General features: G+C 42.0%; 1 protein-coding gene across 1 annotated transcript in view; it reads right to left on the reverse strand.

Moving 5' to 3' along the window:
• The window catches only part of LOC134488642 (autism susceptibility gene 2 protein homolog), a 376,739-nt gene that overhangs the window by 175,577 nt on the left and 174,175 nt on the right, over nt 1-26,987 (reverse strand). The window contains exon 2 of the mRNA XM_063291104.1: nt 12,415-12,645. Coding sequence (XP_063147174.1) covers nt 12,415-12,645 — 231 coding nt within the window. The remainder of the gene's footprint in view (nt 1-12,414; nt 12,646-26,987) is intronic.

Below are 26,987 nucleotides of genomic sequence, written 5' to 3' on the forward strand. Positions count from 1 at the left end.
CGCATTGGATGAGGTCCTCCTGACTTTCAATGTAGTGATACCCCACTCTGTCACACCACCCTGCATTTTATTTATTCCCTCTGGAGTAGAGGAACTGAAACTGGAAATTATTGCCTCCCGCTCAGCCTAAAGGTAAAGGTAAAGGTTTCCCTTGATGTAAAGTCCAGTCGTGTCCGACTCTAGGGGGCGGTGCTCATCTCCGTTTCTAAGCCTTGGAGCCGGCGTTGTCATAGACACTTCCGGGTCATGTGGCCAGCATGACGACTCGGAACACCGTTACCTTCCCGCCGAAGCGGTACCTATTGATCTACTCACATTGGCATGTTTTCGAACTGCTAGGTGAGCAGGAGCTGGGACTAGCAACAGGAGCTCACCCTGCCACGCAGTTTCGAACCGCCGACCTTCCGATCGGCAGCTCAGCAGTTTAACCCGCAGCGCCACCGCGTCCCCTACCTTGTGGTTATTGGGAGGACCTGGAACAGAGTTTCTCAATCTTGGCAACTTTTAAGATGTGTGGGCTACAACTCCCAAAATGCTGGCTGGAGAATTCTGGAAGTCCGCATGTCTTAAAGTTGCCCAGGTTGAGAAACAGAAAATGGTTGGCAGGATGATTGACTGAGACATTCCATCTTGTTCACTACTGGAACAAGGAGTGAGTTAATTTGCCAGCAGTAGGGAAGTCTGGGTCAGCTGTATAGCAAAAACACAGCCCATATGTTATATTTCAGGGACCTCTCTAGGCCTTCGAAGGTGTCTGTGTGGGTATATAGGCACTTATATTTTGGTGAATACCATCGGAAGATGAGACCCCCAGGTCGGAAGATGGTCAAAATGCTACTGGGGAGGAACAGAGGATGAGCTCAACTAGCCCCAGACGTGATGACGCAGCTAGCTCAAAGCCGAAAGGACGGCTAGCGGCCGACGGTGCTGGTGGTGAACGGCGAATCCGATGTTCTAAGAATCAACACACCATCGGAACCTGGAATGTAAGATCTATGAGCCAGGGCAAATTGGATGTGGTTATTGGTGAGATGTCAAGATTAAAGATAGACATTCTGGGCGTCAGTGAACTGAAATGGACTGGAATGGGCCACTTCACATCAAATGACCACCAGATCTACTACTGCGGACAAGAGGACCACAGAAGAAATGGAGTAGCCTTCATAATTAATAGTAAAGTGGCTAAAGCAGTGCTTGGATACAACCCAAAAAACGACAGAATGATCTCAATTCGAATTCAGGGCAAGCCATCTAACATCACAGTGATCCAAATATACGCCCCAACCACAAATGCTGAAGAAGCTGAAGTAGAGCAGTTCTATGAGGATCTGCAGCACCTACTGGACAACACGCCTAAAAGAGATGTTATTTTCATCACAGGAGACTGGAATGCTAAGGTGGGCAGTCAAATGACACCTCGAATTACAGGTAAGTATGGCCTGGGAGAACAAAACGAAGCAGGACACAGGCTGATAGAATTTTGCCAAGACAATTCACTCTGCATAACAAACACTCTCTTCCAACAACCTAAGAGACGACTTTATACATGGACTTCACCAGATGGACAACACCGAAATCAGATTGATTACATCCTTTGCAGCCAAAGGTGGCGGACATCTGTACAGTCAGTAAAAACAAGGCCTGGAGCTGACTGTAGTTCAGATCACGAACTTCTTCTTGCACAATTTAGGATCAGACTAAAGAGATTAGGGAAGACCCACAGATCAGCTAGATATGAGCTCACTAATATTCCTAAGGAATATGCAGTGGAGGTGAAGAATAGATTTAAGGGACTGGACTTAGTAGATAGGGTCCCGGAAGAACTCTGGACAGAAGTTGGCAGCATTGTTCAGGAGGCGGCAACAAAATACATCCGAAAGAAAGAGAAAACCAAGAAGGCAAAATGGCTGTCTGCTGAGACACTAGAAGTAGCCCAAGAAAGAAGGAAAGCAAAAGGCAACAGTGATAGGGGGAGATATGCCCAATTAAATGCAAAATTCCAGAGGTTAGCCAGAAGAGATAAGGAATTATTTTTAAACAAGCAATGTGCGGAAGTGGAAGAAGACAATAGAATAGGAAGGACAAGAGACCTCTTCCAGAAAATTAGAAACATTGGAGGTAAATTCCAGGCAAAAATGGGTATGATCAAAAACAAAGATGGCAAGGACCTAACAGAAGAAGAAGAGATCAAGAAAAGGTGGCAAGAATATACAGAAGACCTGTATAGGAAGGATAACAATATCGGGGATAGCTTTGACGGTGTGGTCGGTGAGCTAGAGCCAGACATCCTGAAGAGTGAGGTTGAGTGGGCCTTAAGAAGCATTGCTAATAACAAGGCAGCAGGAGACGACGGCATCCCAGCTGAACTGTTCAAAATCTTGCAAGATGATGCTGTCAAGGTAATGCATGCTATATGCCAGCAAATTTGGAAAACACAAGAATGGCCATCAGACTGGAAAAAATCAACTTATATCCCCATACCAAAAAAGGGAAACACTAAAGAATGTTCAAACTATCGAACAGTGGCACTCATTTCACATGCCAGTAAGGTAATGCTCAAGATCCTGCAAGGTAGACTTCAGCAGTTCATGGAGCGAGAATTGCCAGATGTACAAGCTGGGTTTAGAAAAGGCAGAGGAACTAGAGACCAAATTGCCAATATCCGCTGGATAATGGAAAAAGCCAGGGAGTTTCAGAAAAACATCTATTTCTGTTTTATTGACTATTCTAAAGCCTTTGACTGTGTGGACCATAACAAATTGTGGCAAGTTCTTAGTGGTATGGGGATACCAAGTCATCTTGTACGCCTCCTGAAGAATCTGTATAACGACCAAGTAGCAACAGTAAGAACAGACCACGGAACAACGGACTGGTTTAAGATTGGGAAAGGAGTACGGCAGGGCTGTATACTCTCACCCTACCTATTCAACTTGTATGCAGAACACATCATGCAACAAGCTGGCTTGAGGAATACAAGGCTGGAGTTAAAATCGCTGGAAGAAATATTAACAATCTCAGATATGCAGATGATACCACTTTGATGGCTGAAAGTGAAGAGGAACTGAGGAGCCTTATGATGAAGGTGAAAGAAGAAAGTGCAAAAGCTGGTTTGCAGCTAAACCTCAAAAAAACCAAGATTATGGCAACCAGCTTGATTGATAACTGGCAAATAGAGGGAGAAAATGTAGAAGCAGTGAAAGACTTTGTATTCCTAGGTGCAAAGATTACTGCAGATGCTGACTGCAGTCAGGAAATCAGAAGACGCTTAATCCTTGGAAGAAGAGCAATGACAAATCTCGATAAAATAGTTAAGAGCAGAGACATCACACTGACAACAAAGGCCCGCATAGTTAAAGCAATGGTGTTCCCTGTAGTAACATATGGCTGCGAGAGCTGGACCATAAGGAAGGCTGAGCGAAGGAAGATCGATGCTTTTGAACTGTGGTGTTGGAGGAAAATTCTGAGAGTGCCTTGGACTGCAAGAAGATCCAACCAGTCCATCCTCCAGGAAATAAAGCCAGACTGCTCACTTGAGGGAATGATATTAAAGGCAAAACTGAAATACTTTGGCCACATAATGAGAAGACAGGACACCCTGGAGAAGATGCTGATGCTAGGGAGAGTGGAAGGCAAAAGGAAGAGGGGCCGACCAAGGGCAAGATGGATGGATGATATTCTAGAGGTGACGGACTCGTCCCTGGGGGAGCTGGGGGTGTTGACGACCGACAGGAAGCTCTGGCGTGGGCTGGTCCATGAAGTCACGAAGAGTCGGAAGCGACTAAACGAATAAACAACAAATATTTTGGTGAAGGCTAGTCTTCAGATTCACCACAATGGAAGTCTGCACATTTGATCTATGCAAATCAATCATCCTTTCCTCCCTCTCCAGAGATCTCTCTCCTGCTTTCTTTTCAATTAGCAGCTGTTGGACAGGCAGTAATGAAAGCACTTGCTAAAGAGCACTAAGATGTCAATGTAAGACTGCAAATCCAAACTGGAAACAGCATGCTGTAAATCAATTGTCACTGCTGTGACAACTCCCCCAGGAGCACAGTGGGAAGCTATCCAAACTGCGCTGGATGCTCCCTTCCCAAGTTAATGTCCTGCCTAGAGGACATCCATCCTTTTTCTCTCCTTCCTGTCAAAGATCGGAGGGAGATGTGTCCATTGCAGATAAGGAGTGAAGGTGTACAGCGTTGCATTTTATTTATTTATTTGTTTCTGGCAGGGGCTCTATCAAATAACAGAAGCAAACGCTTCTGTATCCTATCCTCACCGGATACCAAAAGTGATTCCTCCAACATGATATCAAAGCCTTTGGCACCACATAATAGAGGGACTCTATTCCAGAGTATTCCCTTCTCCCTGTTTTTCCACCCTATGTAAGGCTTACATCTAACCTCTGCCTCTCTCTCTAATTTCCAACCCACGCTTATGTGAAAGCAAAGAGTAGGCTGATTTAAGTAACGTTTATTGTAGATGCAATTATTCCTTGTAACAATGAAAATCAGTTCCTACAAAGTCTAGAACACCTAGCTCTTAAAGTTCTTTTCCCAACCCTTCTACTGGAATGGACTAGTGACTGAGCTTGTCCCATGTTCCTGTCCTGTGCCCACCTGGTGGCTAGATTACAGAACAGCCCTTTCTGTTCTTTCACTTCCCATTACCTGCCTTGCTAGCTTCACCCCTGACAACCCAGGTAATTCATGGCAAGGCAGAATGAATGAATCATTAAAAGAGAATACAGAAATGTTTCCCAAACACCTCTTTCCCAAAATCCCCCTCCCCATTGTAGCAGAAGAATGATCAAGGGTTTTGTTCAAGTTCTGTCATCACGTAAACCGACGCAATCCAACTTTTTCAACTAATACTCAGACTGGGATTCACTTCTGCACTTCTTCAAATGTTGCCAAGCAATCCTTAACACTAAAAATGGACCAATTAAAATGTATGTTTTTTTGAAATTCATTTTAATTCAAAAATAATTGATTTTAAACACACACCCATCCCCTTGTTCGCCACCCCACACACAGTTAGATGCAGAAGTATGATAGCCCCTGTATCTGCATATAAATTTAATACAGACTGGAAAAAGACACATACCGTACAATAAAACACAGAGAGAGGACTTGTTTAGTAGAGAACACAGAGAGTACTTATCAGAGATTACACACCTCTCATTTACCTTGCAAGAAAGGCCTCCACTCAAAGAAACAGGATTTTTGGGATCAAGGACATTTCAGAAGAAGCCATATGTGTTCCAGGATTGCAGCATAAGACAAAGTGATTAACACTTCCTATCATGTCTTCTAATCAGGGTGTATTTCCTGCAGTTATTCCAGAATCAAAAGGAATGCTAGCTAGGTCTTGAATGTGTAATTTAGTGCTCAGGCACAGCAGGTGGTAGCATCTGGATGACCTTCATTGCTCTCATAAAGCTAAGCTGGGTTAGATAGGAGATTATCTGGAAATCCCAAGGCCCTGGGTAGATTGTAAATTCAAAAAACATCCCAGAAGAAGCCATGACAAATGCTGTTGCTAAGAAAACAACATGGATTGGTCCAAGAAGTCACTAAGGTCAAGGAGCCTCTACCTTTCCTTTGGTCCTTAGAGAGCAGATGTCTTAAAGTCATTTCTAAGGCATAGGTTAAATTCATTGATGACTTTAAACCAAGAATCCAGGCATATTAAATCACAATGAATTGAACAAGCAATGGAATGCTGACTTCAAGCATTCAGGCTTTTGTTTCATACTTCATCCCTGCATGGTGTACATGATGGTCAACATTATCCCCAATTTTTGGGGGTCCCCAGCCTGCTTCTACACTAAGAGCCAGTCTACAAGCCTGGCTAAGAAAATACCACACTACTATTTGTACCTGAACAGAAGTAGGCATCATCCTTGATTGACTAAGAACTCTGGAGTACTGTAAAAGACTTTTAGACTGGATTACACAACCTGTGACCTGTTGGGTCATCATTTCAGAGATACTTCCTTACCAGATTCCTCAATACCTTCAACAATGGCAGAGGTTCTAATGTACTTGAAAAGTTCTTTAAAAATCAGGGAAACATTCATAGATGTATCTGCCTTGAAAGTAGCCAGTGTTGGACTTCCAGTGGGGACATGGCAGACTGAACAGCTGTGCCCGTGGGCTCAGCGGACAGAGCTGACAACGTGGCAGTTTTTTCAGGCTCAGGCAGGTTTTCCTGAAGTCCAGGAGTGCTTTCCAGAAAAAGGAAAACACCTGGAATCACCACATCTGTCCACCAGACAGCTGCTTGCAGTTAGAAGATCGCAAACAGTGTTTTGCTTTCGACTGGTAAGAGCCAGCTGGGAGGTGGGGACGTCATCATTTTCCAAGCCGCACCATAGCCTTAAAAGGACACTAAGACCGGCCACCCCATTTCTAAATCACCCAATTTATATTTATATTTATATTTTTATATATATATATATATATATATATATATAAATTTTCTCTTGTGTTTTCACACCTTTTAAGCTTTCTTCTATTTTTTTGGTAGTTTTTTTGTTGTTTTGTAGCTTTTATCTTTGCTTGAAACTTAATAAAATTCTTATTAAAAGAATGTTAATAAGAAAGGAAGTAGCCAGTGTTGAACTGCATAGCCCAGTCAAACATCAGGAGTCGACCACAGGAAACGTTTTATGACATTTTGTATTATATCATAAAATGTTTTATCATAATTTTTATGTCATCAAATGTTTTATAAAATTTGCCAAATGTCCATTCCACGGGAGTCCCACGTCCCGGATTTTGGACGCATTCTTTAAGTTAGCCCATTTGAGGTACCTTGGTTCAAAAACTCTGTTGTGCCCTATAATGCACCATTTTGCCCAGATGAAGGTTACAGACATGAGAGTTTTAGTGGTATATGGATGGAGTCAAGTAACTTGAGGCTGGAATACAGGGGTCTGGATATCTTTTGGCTTAGCATGCAAGGGAATCTACTCATTGTCTTAACATACTGGGTTAATCAGGCTATTTCATTAAGCCATCATATACTTTATTTGTTTGGACCATAAGATGTTATATAAAGGCAGAAATTATCTTTTGCTAATTTGAGTTTCAAGTTTAGCAGGCTGCACGAAACCAGTTAAATTTGAGGTCTTCATGTTGGAAATAAAGTACTGACTTATTAAAATTTGTAAGGCTTCAGCAGACTTTTACAAAACAGCTTCCTTGTTTTGCTTCCTCTTTTCATAACAAGTTGGTTTGCCTTCCTTCCTTCCTTCCTTCCTTCCTTCCTTTCATCATGGATACCACAGATAAATTATGCCACTTTGGAGAACTCCATGGTTTTCTTCTGAAAATTAATTAGGAGCTCTTTTGATCCTTGGATTAAACTAAAACTAGATGAGAGAGGAAAAGCAAGCAAGGTAGAAACTTCTAGCATAAGTCCGACATACCAGAGTTGCAGGGTGTCTGCAGGGAGGGGGGGGGGGCAAAAAAGCCAAGATGGTGTTCACAATCATGCAAAGGCCTGTTCCTTTTCTGTAAAATGGGTGGGGCTTTGAGTCCATGGCTGTGAGTGCCATCTTGATTTTTTTGCCCCCCTGTGACATCCTGCAATGCTGGCTTCTGATGGTAAGAAACAATGATAGAAGACACACACAGGAATGTGATGGTAGGATTCCTGTGGGCTTCTCCTGGTATGGCATTTGACTCTTGGCTCAGATTTGGCTGCCTAGAAATAAGGCAGGCTCGTGCGAAATAGTTTCCCAAGATTTACTGATTTTTCCTTTGTCCTTGGGAAAGCTATTTTTCCCAGGAGTTTTTTGGTGATAGCACACTGCATTAGCAGCACTTCAAATAGTAGAGGAATGGAACATGGGAAATTACTCCTTACTAATGCTAGGCCAAATTGGGGTCATGCCAGTCAGAAAATCTTTTTGTCTGTGGGGAAAAAAAGTAAGATTTTCTTCTGACTTGTCCATATGGACAAACCAAATTCTGCTAAAAATTAGAGGTGAGCAGAGAAAGGGAAGTCAATCTATCTTTCAGACAACTTACCACTTAAGAAAATGCACCAATAGGTGCTTCAAGCATGGGCAAAGTTTCCATCAGTGTCTACCATTTTTGTGGTCTACTGCAATGATGGGAAGACGTGACTGCTGATGCAATAATGGGGTATTTGTTGCCATAGTGATGATTCAAACTGTGATCAGATAACATCAGCACTGATGTCTGATAATTTCAGAAGAAGATGGCAAAGATGATGCTTAGCAGTGGGAAGCTCACTAAGGATCCTTGTGGGGTGGGGTTCTTTTTAAAAAGAAGATGATGGGAAGCCAGCAAGAAAATAGGCTAGCTTCCTTTTCCACCACTCCCGAATTCTGATTATAATTCAGATGCAAAGCCTTTAAATGTTTAATATCATTCCTTGCTTAGCACACACAAAACTGAACCAGAACAATTTGGGGCACAATGCTACTGTTCATGTTTCCTTCTGCTTGCTACCTTTGAAGAACTGCAAGGCAGGTGGATACATGGTGTAGGAGGAAAGGAGAAGGGAACTGTAGGATAGGATATTTTTTCTCTAGCTCCAATTTTAAATAGAGATTTAAAGAGAATCATAGAATCATAGCGTTTGAATGTTCTTTCGAGGCCATCAAGTCCAACCCTTGATCAGTGCAGGATCTACCAGCATCTCTGACAAGTGACCTTCCAGCTCTGTTTAAACACCTCTAGTGAAGGAGAGCATCATGAAGCAGCCTGTTCCACTGGCTGAAGCTCATATGGTCAGGGAGGTTCTTCTGATATCTAGTCTGACCTTCCTTCCTTACAGTTTTAACCCATTGGTTATTGTTCTACCTTCTGGAACAACTTACAGTAAGTCTTCAAACCCTTCTTCAGGGAGAGAGTTCTATCATCTCTCCCTTTATCTCTTGTCTATGCTAAGCTTTCCCAGGTCTTTTAACTGTTTCTTGGTTCCCAGACCCCAGAACATTTTGGTAGCCATCTGCTGGACTTGCTTTAATTCTTGAATGGTGATGTCCAAAACTGGACATAATTTTCCAGATGGAGTCCGGCCAGGACAGAGTAGACAGCAGCAAGTTTTCTGTGCTTTGGATACCATGTTCCTGTTAATGTACCCCAAGATAGTATTTGTTTTTTTTAAGAACAAAAAAAAAGTCAAGGATCATACATTTCTCCTTATATTTGAGGTGAGGAATATTAACCTGAGAGGATCACAAATTTCACACCAGAATTAGAAAAAGGTGGTGACATCTTTAACATCCAGGTCCTGATGCAGAGCCATTCATTCTGAGATGGGATGGTGTCTTTTAGAAGAGGTATTTTCTGCACTTAGAGGAAGCATTGCCTGAACACTTAATGGAATGCTGGAAAGTTTACAGAACTTAGCATTCAGCATACGGTTTTGTCTGAAGTCTGATTTGCAATTTATTAAAAGTGGCACCAGCAGACAGTTCCACAGAGGCAAACAGCTGAGCTAAACTGATCGTTTTCCATGCACACTGGTGGAGCTGGGGACTAGTTAAATCTCCTGTCTTTCTCTCACACTTTCTCAGTTCTCAGTTATGGAACATCAGCTACCAAATATTGTGTCAGAAAAGTGGAATAACACTTTCTGAACATTCAACAGGCAGCTACTAGAACCAGTTTTGTGGAGCTCCGCAGCATTGACTGGTCCCCACCCCCACCCCTTTATTATTTCTAAAGAATATACTTTGTTTGCCTAGAGAGCATGTTCAGAATAACATGATTTTTTTTGTCAACAGCAACAGTACCTGCTCCTTTTATAATGATTTTTATTTAATTTTTTTACATTCAGTATGTATAGTCATATAATAGTTGAGAAGAAAATCTGCATTCATTTTTCCAGTATTTCCTAAGATTTCTTCTTCCACATTCTACCCCCACATACTCTGCTCACATACTTTGTCAGAACAAAAAGCAAGCAAACAGACACAAGTGCTGGATTGTTTAGTGTCATCATACTTACAGAGAGCAGAACTTTGTTATCATTACATTGAACATCTGTCAGGGAAGAGCTTGATCATAACCAGCAGCTTCTAACTCAACCCAGAAGATCACTGCCCAGGTTCATATAATACACTGTACAGCCATCCACTAACCTAATCAAAATTCCTTAAAATTGGATCTAGTCGCATACAATCACACTAACTGGGTCAAGAGTTCCCTATTTCCAAAGATACTGATATTCCACAGCCTCTTGCATTGGAAAAGTATTGCTATAAATCAAATTGCTTTCAGTTTGCTGGATTAACTTCCAGAAAAACTGCCAGGACATCCCCAGTACAGCTGGCTCAGCATCGTCTCTAGGTGGAATGGAACCTCTAGAGCAGTGTTTTTCAACCTCGGCCATTTTAAGATGTGTGGATTCAACACCCCGTGCTGGCTGGGGAATTCTGGGAGTTGAAGTCCAGACATCTTAAAATGGCTAAGGTCGAGAAACACTGTTGTAGAGTTCTCCAGAATTATCAATTCCCAAAACGTTAGGCTTTGCACATCACTCGTCTCTAGGCTAGTCACCATCTCAGTAGCCCTCTTCTTGACATGCTCAGGTTAGCTGAATTTGCTTGCTTAAATTTCAGAAACTAGAACTGGATAGAGTATAGTGGGCGAAGGCATAAAATAAATCATGCTTTACAGTTTGTGGTCACAGAAATGGTGATTCATAAAGATTCAGAAATGTTGCAGCTGTTGACATTTGAGATATATGATAAAATATACAGTTGGACTATAAATACATCATAATAGAATCACACTCAACTTAGAGCCATTGGACAGGCTGGCTTGGAATTTGGAAAGGGATTATTCCACATATCTGGAGGGCACTAGACTGAAGAAGGTTGGGATGAGATAGCATCTGGTCTCATGCTATGCATCTCTTGGCTATCAGCAGCCTTGTATATAGTTATTTCTCTTTCTTCCTCCCAGACATTCAGAAGATAATTCATGCTTTTATGAGCAAATTTGGAAAACTAGAATGAAATTCTCACATGTCTGATCCACTGGATGCTGGTTACCACTGGAAGCCTTACCTAAAAGCTAAAAGTGTTCTCCAAGAAGCCCTTTCCTGTTTTCACATGCTTCCAAACCTCTAAGAATTAATTTGCTCTAAGAACTAAATTTCCTGAGACAAATCATTGTCTTTACAACAGGGAGGACGTTCAAAACCACTGAAGGACAAAAGTGTGTAATTAAGATACACCCCCATTTCTATTCCCTTTGGCAAGTTCAAGGAGCATTCAGAATAGGAACAGGAGATAGGATGTTTAACCCTTTTCTCTCATACTGTCTGCTTCCTCCAAAATAGTCCTCCCAAAGAGCTTACTCTTGAAAATAAAAAATGTAGATCATGTATAAGTTTTGAATTGTACTGAAAGCTGGATAGTGGAGAGCAATTTAGAGCAGAGAAGTGACCTGCACTGAAATAGATAAGCAACCTCTTCCCTGCTTCTCTGGAGCGGGACATGCATCTGACTCCATGGATCATGGTCCTTTCAAGGAAAGGCTGTTGGAAGACAATCCTCTATCCAGTCTAGCTTCACTTTATAGATAGCTAACACTAAAAGGGACTACAAGGGCCTGAACAACAGATTGAGCCAGCTGACAAGGGAAAAGAGGTCCATCTGTTCATTTAACCATTTAAGATGTCTTCTGGAAGCAGCCACTTCCTACAACAAATAACTCTCATTTGAATTTTTTCTGTTTACAGTTAAATTCTCTATTCTTTTATCCTTAATTGTCTTTAATTAATGATCTGGATTTCAGTTAATCTTCCCATTAGTACAAAACTGTAGCAATATACCCAGTAAAACAGAAACAAAAAAGTTGGGGAGCCAAATACCAGGAATAGTTTCCAATTCTGCTTGCAAGCTCAACCACTTGTACTCTTCTGGCCTGGCATCCACAATCTCAGGCATCATCCCTATCTGTATTATACAGCCAGACCTGACCTCATCACCATTAACTCTTGCAATGGAATAACTCCCATTTTGGAGGAGTTAAGAAAGGGAAAGTCTCCCTTGAGCCAACCTGACTCCTGGGGACTAGATGGATACATCCAAGATGCTCTCTTGATCCCAAAAGTAAGCCAGCTCAAAATGCCCATAAACTCATCAACACAATCATGTTTCTTTTTCACCATTGGTAATTCACTGCAACTGCGGTGGTCCAACCTCAAGAGATGAGCTACAGCACCCAATAACCAGAGAAGGAATCATGCCAAAGACAGTGTCGTGAGTACTGATGGTGAGCAGGAGGGGGCCCCTATCCAGGGGAGAAAATGCATGTGTTTCCCCCCCTGGATAGGGGGCCCCTCCTGCTCACCATCAGTACTCATGACAGACAGCAATGGTAGTACTTTCAAAGAAAACACTCCAAAAGTTTGGCTTCCTACCTGTCTGAGCCCTTTCAAGAACTTCTTCCCTTTCCTGAGATGTTGACAAAGGCTGAGGTCATTCTCCCGATCTGAACTGTAGTGGTGATGGTGATGGTGGTAGTGGTGGTAGTGCAACCGACTCTTTTTTAGGTGGTAGGGCAACCCATTAGCAAGTACTTCCCGTTTCTTCTTTGCTAAGGGATCTTGATGCTTGTTCGCAAGGTCAGGTGGCTTCACTGCTACATCCTTCTGTTTAAAGTGGGGAAGAAGAGGGAGAAGAAGAAATGGTCATATATTTTGGAGAGCCTTTGTACATAATGACTGGAAGTACAAGCTTTGTGGAATTCAATGAAACAGTGCCTGGGGAAACAGCGATGTCTTTAATGCCTTACAAAGACCCAACAGGGTTGGAGTCTTCTAGATGTCTAGGGGGACACTGATCCTTACAGCAGGTACTGAAAGCACAATTCCTAGATCTCATAAGATGACATTTCCTGATGGAAGGGTGTTGGGGTATACCAACCCTCCTGGTTCTGGTGGGGCAAGCAGAAACTAGCAGAGACAGATGGTCCTGCAAGTATTCTGGCCTCATGCCATATAGGGTTTTAGAGGTGCCAGCCAGCACCTTGAATTGCACCTGTAACTCATTGGGAGTCAGAAGAGCTCAGAGAGCAGAGGTGCCATGTGGGTATATCAGGGTGCACCCAATGCACCATTGCATTCTGGACCAGATGCAGCTTCTGAATGTTCTTCAAGGGCAGCCCTATACATAGCACATTACGTAATTCAGCCAGGAGGTGACTAAGACATGAGTTACTGTGAATAGGGCTTCCCAGTCCAGAAACAGGCACAACTGGTTCCCAAGACTACCTGTGCAAAGGCCCTCCTAGCCATGGCTACCACCTGCTCTTCAAGCAACAGCCTCAGCAAGCCTCACCAATGGAAAAGGATGAAAGGTGTTGCAGTCTGACGACATTTGAAAAAAAAGACACTTTGTTCAACTCTGATGTATCTAAGACTAAGTTGGACCATTCAATGCTCTGACTCAGTGCCTGCATTCATATAACATGCTTAACCAGGTAAAGGCTGTATTTACGCAACCTGTTATATTTAATACTGGTTAGGTGGTGTAGTTTTGGTTTTTGTGGTTGTTTTGGTGGTCTAGAGTGTTGTGAGAACCCAGCCTGGTTGGTTAGTTTAAGATTCTGGACATTGGGTAAAGCTAGTATACTGTCTAAAAGTAGAAAATAGGTTAATTGAGCATGATCTGCAAACTCAGCCCTACTGAGTCATTGGTCAGAAGCATGAAATCTGGACATTTACTTTCTCTTTAGAGGAACTGCTATGGCTAAGTGGAAAAATGCATGCTTTGCATACAGAAAGTCCCAAGATTAATCCTGAGCAAAAAAAAATATCAATGGGATACTGCTGCACAAGGTAGATTCCTATGTCTTAATTTGAGTCAGAGACAGATTTGGTTCCATATCCCCCAAATCTGCATAGTTTTGCATCTGACCTCTATTTAAATTACACGAGCGGTTCAGATTATTTTTTGCCCTGGTCAGCTGACACTCCTATTCAGGAAAGTTCCATCTTGCATGCCACTGAGCATTGTTTTTTTCCTTCATTATGGGACAAACAGAAACCAGTTATGTTGAATCCTGTCCCCATCATTCCTCTGTGTTTGAAATTTAGGACATGTTTAGGCAAGCAAAGCGACTTGTTTAACCAACACACTTCGCAGTCCTTCTAGCACAACAAGTGTTGCTGTTGGGATTTACGGATGGCATCTAAGCCTCCAGAAAATAGCTGGTGTGACATTATACTGGACAAAAGAAAACGGGTGTGAAGGAATCTTGGGGATAGCTGCCCTGCTTCTTTCAAATGCAGGAACAGTTTGTTCTTCCAATAGAAGGGAATATCTGTAGCTCAGGGCTGAACTGTGGAGTCCTTGGTGCTCTCTGGGCTTGTTGTCTTGCAGACGTTTCATGACCCAACTAGGTAACCTCATCAGCACAGTTTGTCCTCTCGCCCTTGAACTCCATAGAAGGCATTTTCCAGACATAGATGACTTGGCTGTTTAATAGAACTCTGCCAGTTACAGAAATGAATATTACTATTATTATTATGGTGCTTTAGAGTCCATGCTGATTCCTGGCAACTGCCTGGACTAGTCCCTGCAGTTTTCTTGACAAGACTTTTTCAGAAGTGGTTTGCCTTTGTCTTTTTCTTCCTAGGGCTGAGAGAGAAGGACTGGCCCAGGGTCACCCAGCTGGCTTTGTGCCTAAAGCAGGACTAGAATTCACAATCTCCCAGTTTCTAGCCTGGTGCCTTAAAGACTATACCAAACTGGCTCTCCCAGAGAAATTATACATTGTCTCTAAACATAAGCAATCAAAGGATAGTCCATTTAGGGGGAAGGCATGGGAACACATCAGATTTGGACAGTGAGTGCATCTGAATTATGTGCTCATTAAATCTAGTTATTTCTTAGGATGCTGGATGAGGACTACTGGCACCCAGGTGTAAACCACAATTGCCATCAAAGCTTATTGGGTAACTTTGGGCTCAAAGGCAATTGCAACGAGGGTCAAGGGGAGAAAGCAGTGTGTTGTGAAGTTGCACACACACACAAAAGGACCGTGGCTGTGTGGCAACAGTGCAGTGCTGCTTTTGTCATTTTGATGGAAGCTTCAGATCCTGCAGATGCTTTGGTTTGGACTGATAATTTAGTCAACCTCACCAAGCTGTTGTGGTTAAAATAACACTGGAGATGGAAGAATAAAGTGCATAGCTTTTTGCTCCTGGCTGGAATGGAGGACCTAAAGCTCACGTGCAATAAATACTAGAATGTTTATCTCTGCGACAGAATGAATGTTAGTGTTGTAAAGATAGTTCCATTGCTGTTTAATCTGCTGATGACCTTATATGAACTAGCATGCAAGTTTTAAAAAAAACTTGAGAAAAACTTGAGATAAATTTATTTATCTGTTTGTTTGTTTGTTTATTTGTGTTGTGCAGGGGAAAATACCACTCGTCCAAACTTCCCTTCCCCAGCAGTGGTGGTGGTGGTGGGGGGGGGTTTAAATGTTTTCTATAACTCTGGGTTACAGAGCCCACTTTCTATGGAGAAGGACCCAGGTTCAGTTCCCAGCATTTCCAGGTATAGTTGAAAACTGCCTGCCTGAAACTCTGGTGATTGACCTCAACGCTACTGGGCTAGATGAAGCGAAGACTTGATTCAGTAGATGGTAGCTTCCTATGTCCCTGTTTGTTCTCAAACAAGCAGCATTAATTTAACACCAAAGGCAAATGTTTTCAGTTGAATTATGCGTATGGATCAGATTGGAATCTGTCTCCTCCTCCATCCTCTGAATAGCAAAGTTTCTGTGCAGGCACTCAGTGGAGGAGAGGGAAGCACCACGATCAATAGAGAGATGATTACAGAGTGAATAGGGGATTAAACATTAGATTTATCCCCACAGTCAACTGAATTAAATGTTCTCTGATAACCTACAAGATGCACTGCCAATACCCTTAATTCACAATCTATGCTTTCAGCAGTTACTTAACCAGGAGAAGGATATAAAGGCTGGTTAAGTAGAACAGTTAAGTAGGGGGACATAATATTTTTACATGATGGAAGACAGTGAAAAAGAGAGAGAGATTTCCTTACAGCATTGGCTAAACTGCTCAGGATTTGTATTTGCAGGAATAGGACAGATAAGAACCTGTTAAAAATAGAGGGAAAGTTAATGTGAATATCTATCTATCTATCTATCCCATCCATCCATCCATCCATCCATCCAAAAATCCATCTATCCATGGATTTTAATGGTCATTGATTTGTGAGAATTGTCATAACAGTCTCTGCTGCACTGTCAGTGTAGAAGTGAACTAAGATTGTTAGCATCTGGCTTTTGGGGGGGGGCAGTGTCCAAAAACCATACAATCCCTTCTCCATAGTGGCATCCATGAGAAGGGGTCAAAATCTGCAAGATGGAGATCACAGCTCATAATAGAATCCCTGCCTCTTCTGTAGATGCACCAACTACCAACATTGCATGAACACATAAAGAGGCCCAGTTTTCATCATGGCACCACATGTGCCATCTTACAGATTTTGAACCCCTGAGATACCTGGGCACATGCATCTAAAAGAAAACAAAAACTTTGAAAGTTATGTGCTAAAAAAAGTGTGCAAAAACATTAAAACAAAAAGAGCTTTACTGCAGAAATGGATTTAGTTCATTTTAGGAAGGCTGTATCAAAGCTTCATGTAACAGCAAATGTATCCAGGGAATGTGAGTTCAGAAAGTTCCTAGGGATTTTTCTTAACCAGCTATGCACTTTAGCTGTATAAGTTATGGAAACCTGTAAACAGGAAAAAATGCTAACTTAATGGACACGGATGTCCGCAGATGTGGGAGATCAACATCTGCAAGATGGTGGCCAGGGCATTATGATCAAAGAGCTCCACCCCTGTGTATGTGTACAGGTAATGCTTGTTCAGCAGCCATTCATTCAGCGACCGTTCAAAGTTATGACGGTGCTAAATGAGAGGACTTATGACCGTTTCTCATAGTTGCAGCCATTGCAGTGTCCCTGCAGTCACCTGATTGCAATTCAGGTGCTTGGCAACCAGCTCACAGTTACGACGCCCGCAGCGTCCTGGGGTCATGTGATCACCATTTGCGACCTTCGCTGCCAGCTTCTGAAAAGCTAAGTTGATGGGGAGGCCAGCAAGAGGCTGCAAACGGCGATCACATTATCATGGGATGTTGCGACCACGTGGGATCTGCCTAATGATGGCAACTGGAACTGCTGCAAATGCTGTCATAAGTCGGTGCAGTCACATGACATTGCGATTTACAACTGCGCCGCTTAGCGACAGAGTTGCTGGTCCCAATTACCATTGTTAAATGAGGACTATCTGTATGTACAAAAGGGATGGAGCTTTGATTGTGATGACACCCCCGCCATCTTTCAGATTTTGAGACCACTGCCCCCTCCCCCCACAGATGCCCCTATTTAGGAAATTTCTTTAATTTTTATTTAAAGGTGGACTGGAAGACAGCTCTGCTAAGCAGATGGTAAACCAGAACATAGTTCTGAATGTAGAGATTTAATGACAAGGGTGATAAGTGTATTCCTCTCTCACTTTCAGGTACCGGTGGAGATCTTCAAACTAACCAGCATCACTGAACCAGAGAGTCCACGATTCACCACACTTATGGCAGGAAGTCTGCCACAACAGTCTGCAATTTGGGCCTCCATGCTTACATTTTGCTGCTAGTTACAAAACAGATGGAGAAGAAGGAAACATTTTTTTCCTCTTCTTTTCGTTCTATTTTTTTTCCTAGCTGATCAGCCCAAGAATAAACTGAATACAAGCACTATTTGGAAGGCAACATTATGTGCCCTTAGTAGTAGATTAATGAATGTAATTATCTCCCATTGTGGAAGTACATGCGGCAAACCTTGTAATTTATAGAGCGCTATAAAGTTCTAATGTGTTTTTATGTCCTAAGCCACTTAACCATAATCTAATGTATTTTGCACCCAGCCTTCTTCTTAAGTGGTTCCCAGCTCTGCAGGGAAAATAAATCCTTCCCCCCCCCACCACCCCTGGTCATTTTTGCCAGAATGTGACACAACTGGAAATTCCAAATTTTCAATCAGGCATGAGAAGTAAAACAAATCCTGGAACCCACACATTGTCTTTACGGATAATTGATTCAACTAACTGAATTGGCTACATTTATAGTCCGCTTTTCTATAAAGTAGGGATGCAACACACATAAAAAACAGACGGGGCTTCAATCCTACCACCATGGGCACCATATTGACTTTTATTATCACACCCGTGGACACTCCGACAGGTAATAATGTCTGGTAAATAATGATTGGGCGAAAGAAGCTTGGTTCTGGGTCACTTGTGTTTAACCTACACAGGTAGTCCTTGGTTAACAATGGTAATTGGGACTGAAATTTCCATCGCTAAGTGATGCATTCGTAAAGCATGACTTCACGTGACCATATCGCTTAGCGTTGGCAGTCCCTGTCGCCATCATTAACCGAATCCCATCGGTCGTTAGGCAAGGACCCACCCCAACCCATGCCATTCCCAGCTTGGTCTCTTTCAGTCTTAGCAAGGGACTGCCTCCTCTGCCTCCTCTTGAACTCCCCCCCCACCTATCTCCCCCCATGTCTGCCTTTTGGCCACTTGCCTACTGGCTGCTGCCAGCTGCCCCCACCGCTCAGCCCTCCCCACCACCACAGTACCTGCTATGCCACATGTCACTACTGTACCAGCTGGGCCTTCTGTGCCCTGGTTCAGCTGGGGCTTTTTTCACGCACCAGCCAGGGCCTCCATTCGCATGCCAGCCAGGACCTCTCTTCATGCCCCACCCAGACCCTCTGTTCACATGCCAGCCAGGGCCTTCTTTCACAAAAGAAGCCCAGCGCACAAAAGGAGGACCTGGCTGCACCAGCACAAAAGTAGGACCTGGCTGTTACATTGGTGGCACATGTTGTGGTGTGTGGTGCACCATGCAGTGTGGCGGGCCTGGCAGCTGGTATGGCAGTAGCAGATAACGCCAGACAGTAAGGACAGCTGGCAGCAGTGGGTAGGCAGGTGGCCAAAAGGCAGTTGTAAATGTGGGCGGGCCCGAATGTTGTTCATGTGGCCAGAACTTTGAGAACCGGTCATAAGTCCCTTTGTTCAGTGCCACTGTAACTTCAAATGGTCACTGAATGAATGATTAAGCAAGGACTACCTGTTACTCCTACTCAAATGTTTGGGATGACCCATGGGGTCCCAAGTGAGTGTCAGACCTTTGGAAAGCAAATGGGTCTCCCTTGTGAGTATAGGTTAAGCACCATAAATAAAAACTTCTACTCAGGACTCAGACTAAACCCCAGCTCAGCCAGAAGTAATGGAACGCTGCAAAATAAAGTGGGATATAGAGCACCTTCCCATTGGATTCAGCCTTAGCAGCTCAGAGTCCAGGTATAATAGGACAAACTTCTTCCTCTTTCAGTCACTGCGAGGTGTCCAATAGCCAGGTATTGTTCTAGCAGAGGACGCTAAAGTGATGTGGAATTACTGCAAATTAGTATAAATATAGAAAGCCTTATCAGTTTAAAGCTTTTTTCAGTGTATGACTTCTTGGTCACAGCTTCTTAGTGAGTAGTTGGGGTAGAATACAACTAGCATGTTCAACTTTGTCTCTCGACTGTTAGCAGTTTCTCCATGATGATTGGTCCCCAACCTAGTCCTTCAAGCCTTTCAATGATGCACCCATCACTGCTGCAATCAAGTCCCTTCATGTTGCTGGTTGTCTTCCTCTTCTTTTTCCTTCCCCCTTTCCAAGCATTTAAGACCTCTTAAGAGAGCTGGGTCTTCGCATAATGTGTCCAAAGTAGGATAATTTGACCCTGGTCATTTGGGCCTTGAATGAGCACTCTAAACTGATTTGGTCGATGATTCATTTTTTTTTTCTTGGCTACCTAAGGTATTATCAAGAGTTTTCTCCAACACCAAAGTTCAAAAATCTCAGTCAATCCTGTTCCTTCAGTCCAACTTTCACTTCTACAGAGTGTCACAGAGAAAACCATTGCCTGTATGATTCTGATCTTTGTAGGTATGGACATAGCATGGCCTATCTTCCCTCTAAGGTGTGCCCAGGTGTACACGTGCACTACTCACGAAACCCACACACACAGTGAAAAGTTGAGCGCACACAAAATTAAATTACTCCAAAATAATAATAATAAACTTAGCTATGTACATAAAACTCATGAGGAGTCTTGCACAAGCTCACTGCCTTCACTTAACTGCAGCAGTGAGAGTCACTTGGCATTGCCACAGAGCAGACTGTGCGGGAGTACATGATTCCCTCTTGTGCCTTTTGCTTGGGACAGCAAGTGGTTAGCCCTTCCCAGCCTTGCAGTGGTAGCCAACCTACTCTGGATGCCAGAGCCTCCTGAGCATGAAAAAGCACCTCCCTCTGAAAAAGGTTTTTAATTTATTTCCCTCCTTCCTCCAAAAAAGTTTAATCAGTACCTGATGAGTTTTGGGCTGCACAAGGTCCACGATTGCTAACTTTATAAAAATTTTGGTTTTTAAATTAATAATAATTAAAGTTTAAATAAGTTTAGAATACATCCAGAGAAGAAGGAAGGAATGGGGAAAAACAAAAGACTGGGCTATCCAAATGCTTTTTGTATCAAGATTTTTTTTTCTAGTTTCCTATTGTTTAATTTTTTCTTTAGTTACAATATCAAATTCCAAAGAAGGAAGGAAGGGAGGGAGGGAGGGGGGGAGGACTTTTCAGTGCTTACAAAATATTGATTGCAATTATCCGCTGTCAGTGACTAATGAGTTTCTATTATAATCTGTAAACACACATATATGGAGCCAGTTTGGTATAGTGCTTAAGGCATCATGCTGGAAACCAGGAGACTGTGAGTTCTAATTCTGTTTTAGGCATGAGGCCAGCAGGGTGTCCTTCGGAGAGTCACATCTCTCAGCCCTCGGAAGAAAGAAATGGGAAGTCACATCTGAAAAATGCTGCCAGGAAAACTGGAGAGGGCAGTTTGCCAGGAGTCAGAAATGACTTGAAGGCAGAGCTTTCAAGTATGTATGTGACATATTCTATGTTCTGTTTCTATAGTTTAATTAAGAAGTACGTAAGAAGTACATCTCCCCCCTCTTTGGGGGGAGATGGGCGGTAATAGAAATTTGGATAATAAAATAAATAAATAAATATTTTAAGATATCGCTATTCCATGTATTTGCAATTTACTTATATAGTCATACTGTGGTGCATAAATTTGTATTTGGTTTGGGAAAAGTTGCATAAAACAATATTTTTTCTGCACACCGCACATCAGAAAATAGAGGAAACACTGATCATGGCATTTTCCAAGGTCTTCATTGCTACCCTGCCAAGTATTAGCCTGTGGTGTATTTCCTGACTGCTGGTTCCTTTATTGTTGATAGTCAATCCTAAAAGGCAGAATCTATCCACCACTTCAATATCTTCACTGTCATTTATAAGGCTGTCTGCTGTACCTGTTCACATGTCTTTATATTTAATCATAATCCCATTTTTTCACTGCGCTCAACTTTTATTTCTAGAGCTTACAAATCCTTTGCATTTTCAGCTGTCAGAGTAGTGTCATCAGAATAGTGCAGTTTGTTAATGTTTCTTCCTCCAATTTTATTTTTTATAAGAATTTCATTAAGTTTCAAAGATAAAAGCTAACAGAAAAAAAAACAAAAAACTACAAAGAAAAAGGAAAAAAAGCTAAAAAGTGTGAAAACACAAGAGAATTTCTTTGAAAAAAAAGTTACAAAAAGAGGTGACTTCCGACTTTTAACAGCAAGGATATACAACAATTTTCCCTAATCAATCCCTTACTCTATATTAAACCAAAATCACATTATTTCTATAAATCACTCTATTGGCACATTATAAAAAATCACTAAATACAGTTGCTCCATCCCTTAAAAGAGAGAGAAAAATATGTATATGTATATAAACCTTCTAATCAACTACCCCCTCCAGGATAGCATTTATTTAATTATTTCCTTCCTACTACTATTCTATACATTCCTGTCTACTATAATAAAGATCAAACTAGAAAGCATATAAATTGTCTACAATTATACTTAATAATACAACAATTTTAATAATCTTAACCATAATCTTAACCATATGGTTAATAATCTTAACCATATTGAACCCAAAACCAAATAATATTTTAGTAATCTGAATCCAAATCATTAAAGATAAATGAAATTAGCCAAACCCTAAGAACAATCCAGATAGATATTCTTAAACCCTTATCCCACTTCAAAATAGACCAAAGCATTTACATGTTCCCACAATGTGCACAGAGCATTTTTCTTACAGAAATCAAACAGCCCAACTGCCCCCCTCAAAAACTCCGACTTCTCCTCAGGAAACCTCCCATACATAATAATCCCTTCTTTTCCATGACATTCCATCAGAAGACCAATTTCACTTATGGCTTGCAACCCGATCTCTCCCTTTAATTTCTTCAACTTGACTATCCAGTCTTCATGCAGCATTTCAACAGAAGGATGGTCACACTGCCCCCCCATCCCACTCCCACCAGAAGTCATCTAAGAGTGCGATCAATGTCGTCTCAGTCCCATAACCAGGCCTGAACCCTGACTGAAAAGGGTCCAGATAATCCACTTCATCCAGGGTCCTCTATAGCTGCCATGAGACCACTCTCTCCACAACCTTCCCTAAAAAGGGGCGGTTGGAGACTGGACAAAAACTATCCAAACTGGTTGGGTTGAGCAATGGCCCCTTGAGGAGAGGGCACGCCACCGCCTCCTTAAGTGCCAATGGAACCAACCCCTCCTTCACAGAATTATTAACCACTGCCCAGACCCAATCACGCACCTCATCCCAGGCAGCCTTAAGCAGCCAGGACGGACACAGATCTAACACAGAGGTGGCCAAGCTAGCAGCTGTGAGGGCCCTGTCAACTTCCCCAGGTGCAACAGGATCAAACTCCCTGCAGAAAGTGCAAGACTTCCCATTATGGAGTGAGGAAAGAGAAAGCACATGATGTAATAAAAAGTCAAACCTTCCCAATCCAGATCAGGTCTGAGACATTTAGTAACTTTTCATGGACCTTCTTAGTAGTCATTTCATATAATCAGATTATGCCTGAGTTGGAAGGGATGATTTGCGTCATCTAGACCAACCCCCTGCAGGGTATCATTCTGTAGCAGTGTAGCAAAGAGAAGGTGGCCAGGCGAGTGAAAAGAATACACTCCAGAACTACTGAAAAAGGAAAGATAGGCTTGCACAGAACTCTAATCAAAGAAAATAAATCTTTGTTCATTACAATGCAGCCATCAAAGACAGTCCTACAGAAAGCCTGTTGGTGGTACAGCCCCCAAAGCTTATGAATTTGGTTTGGGAAAAAATAGAGAAATCAAGAGAGAAGCTCCACTTTATTACAAGCCACAGGGACATAATTTATCAAGGTCTTGGCCAAAAGGTTCTTATTTCTTAGACTTTCTCCACTTAAAAGTATTTCTCCTGCCATATAAAGTATGAATTGCTTGCCTTGTCTTCCATGCCAGGGTACTTAGTTTGCATCCACATTTTCCATTAAGCTCTTCCAGATCTGCTTTGGTTCAAACAAGATCTCTTCCTTCACTCTTTGATGATTTAAAATTGATTGGAAATAAGTCAGAGGGGTAGAAGAGGGGAAGAAAACAAACGTTTTAAGCCTTTCTTTCTTAAATGGTCTCTTCCCCAGCCAGCCTGAGAAAGCACTCCTAATATTTTCCCAGCAAAGAAATGGCTGGGTCTCCCTTGTTTAGTCTCAGAGAAAATGATGCACTTGGGACAAGTATCTTGGCATAATAATAATAATAACAACAGGAACAACAATAATGCTTGCAGATTCAATCAATCCTGGGAATTTTGCCAAGATGAATCAAGTGTTTGCTCACCCCTCTCAAAAAACATTTCATTCAACTTCACACTCAAGGTCTCCCACACCACACCACTTTTTCCCTCCCATTTTGAAGCATCTTGCAGCAAAGAGAGAAGTGCAGGGGAAGAATCCACTCATTAAAGTTAATGCAATATTTAAAGCAGCAGCCTCCTTTTTTCAAACTCATGTGGACATTTGAAAAAAAAATGGAGCTGTTTTAAGGAATAGTGGAGGGATGCTTGCTCAGGTGAGGTTCCAAAGCACTTCTTACAAATAATTTACAAACTACAGCCCTAATGCCCACAAAGATCAGTATTGTGCAGGCAACGGTATTCCCTGTGATGCTCTATGGAAGTGAAAGTTTGAAGAAGCAAAATAGGAAGAATATTGACACTTTTGAACCTTGGTGTTGGAGAAGACTCCTGAGAATACCGTGGACAGCCAAGAAAACAGACAGACAGATCATCAAACAAATCAATTCAGTGTGCTCATTCAAGACACAGATGACAAGGTTCGAATGATGATATTTTGGATACTTATGCCAAGACTTAGCTAAGTCTTTCTTGAAAAAAGGTGGGAAGAAAGAGAAGAGAATGACCAGCAGCAAGGTGAATGGACTTGGTTATAATGGCGATGGGTATGTCACCGGGAGACCTGAAGGGCAAGGTTGGGCACAGATAATCCTGGAAAAGATCAGTCTGTGTTATCATTAAGAGTTGCTACCAACTTGATGGTACATAGTCTTAAATTCAGCATCACCTTTCCATGGCATACATATGTCAGTCCGCTAAGGCCTTTCAATGTGTCCCTTATCGTGGTGGTCTTTAGGTGACTGATCTTTCATGTACAACAATAACACATTCCTGATTCACCACAAGCTCAAGAGAAGAGCCATACTGATGGAAGAGTGGCAAATTTGGAGGAATCCGAGACAACTTTTAGAAGAAAGAAATTCTAAAAAGAGGGTTCCATGAGAACAGAGCATGTTCAGTAGGTGTGGAATGCTGACTATATGCCAAGGGGAGCGAGATGGGAATAGAATGGCACATCCTAGCATATCTCACTGGCTTGAACCTTACTGACAACGCTACAATGTTTTCTTTCAGATCCTACGAGTATGCTGCTGCCATCATCATCATCATCATCATCACCATTTCCATTCAAAAGGCGCCAAGCAATAGCAATATTCTATTTATAAAAATTAGCTATAAATAAGAAGAAAAAAACCCATCCAAACAGAACCCACCAGGGCTCTCTTATAAAACCAAAAGAACATCAACAACAGCACCAAAAAATATAATCATACTATGTTGCTTATATAGAAGCCAAGATTTCATCCCATTCCTTTTTTTTTTTTTTTAATGTATAGCCGGATTGGGAGTGTAGGACCCTATGCATGAACCAGAGATTTTATGGGAAAAACATGCATTCTGTGGCAAAAGCTCTGCATTGCATTCACAATGCATAAAGAACAATATGGGGGGACATGCCATTCTTTTCTCATCTAAGAATTTGGAGGGACTGAATTTCTCATCAGTCCCTAATAAGCATGTACAAGCTACCTTGAGCTCAGCTGAATGAATGGGAATGAGTGATTTACAGATTTTCCAATTTGTCATTTTCAAAGCCTTTTCTTTGGTGACAGCTGAAATTTCAACAAAGTTCATCAAACATCTTGAAAAATGTCCCTCCTCCTGGCTTCTCCTGATTCCAGATGATGATGCATAATAGCATACCAGGGATGCTTGGGAGTAGTAATTGAATGATGGAACATTTCTCTTCCCAACGAAGAGTGGAGTTTTCAATGGAAGACTTCATAGTTAATTATCAGAGCAAAGTGCTAAAGATTTGTTTTTCTTTTGCCTAATTAATTGCCTCATTTGGAAATAGAATGTTAATTTAGATAAATGATGATCCCTATTTTCTATTGAAGTTATTTTTCTCCTTTCCATGCAGGGTCTACTGTAAAGTTTGTCCTGAATCACCCCAGCTCAAGTTGGGTAACATGATCTCACTGAATTAAACTAGGCTGTTGAGCCAAGAGAAGGAATGTAAAAGCAAGCCACCACAGATTTCAATGGAAGTGAAAAAACATGCTGTATAGTGAATGGGCTATTCTTTGTAGGCTAGTAGAAGGTGTCTTTGAATCACCCTGACATGGTGCTTGTTGCCACAGAAGCAATGCAATTCTCCTTGCTGAGGTGACAAGACCACCCAGAGACCTGATTTACTTTGATGGCACTTTTCATCACTTCACAGCCTTGTCTACCACTTCCAATAACTGGGAAAGTCTTCTGCATGCATGCCGCTGAAGCCTCTTCTGCCCACTAGAACTTCCAAAAGAAGTGTTAGAAAAAAGATGAAGCAAAACTACTGTCAGACTCTACCTAATCCAACTGATTCTTTTCCAAGTGCAATTTCCATGGATTTTCTTTAACAAGATTTATTGAGAAGAAAGGAATGGGGTTACAAGAGTTCTAGCAACTGACCTATTTCCCATCTGGGACCGGTAATGAAGAAGCTTGCAGATGGCTGTTTATACAATAGTCTCCTAATTTTTATCAGTCTGAGAACCAATTAAAGCAGGGTTCCTCAACCTTGGCAACTCTAAGCTGTGTGGACTTCAACTCCCAGAATTCCCCAGCCAGCAGAGGAACCTTGAACTTTTTTCTGAACTAAAGTATCACTCTTGCAAGCAGTGAACACTTTTTTTATCAACCAAATTCAAGGAGCCTCCAGTCTTCACTAAAGCAAAGTAGCCCTTCAAAGAACTTTGAAGACTTATGGTTTAGCTTGTGGCCCATTCCATTCAAGCAGTTGCAGAAAATGTCTTCACTTGGGAAATATTTGTTAAAAGAAAGAGTATATATTTGGGAAAACACATACAAAAACATCATATATTAAGAATGTTGTTGTTATTTATTCGTTTAGTCGCTTCCGACTCTTCGTGACTTCATGGACCAGCCCACGCCAGAGCTTCCTGTCGGTCGTCAACACCCCCAGCTCCCCCAGGGACAAGTCCATCACCTCTAGAATATCATCCATCCACCTTGCCCTTGGTCGGCCCCTCTTCCTTTTGCCTTCCACTCTCCCTA

The sequence above is a fragment of the Candoia aspera genome, chromosome 1, assembly GCF_035149785.1.
Source record: "Candoia aspera isolate rCanAsp1 chromosome 1, rCanAsp1.hap2, whole genome shotgun sequence".
In the NCBI taxonomy this organism is placed as follows: domain Eukaryota; kingdom Metazoa; phylum Chordata; class Lepidosauria; order Squamata; family Boidae; genus Candoia; species Candoia aspera.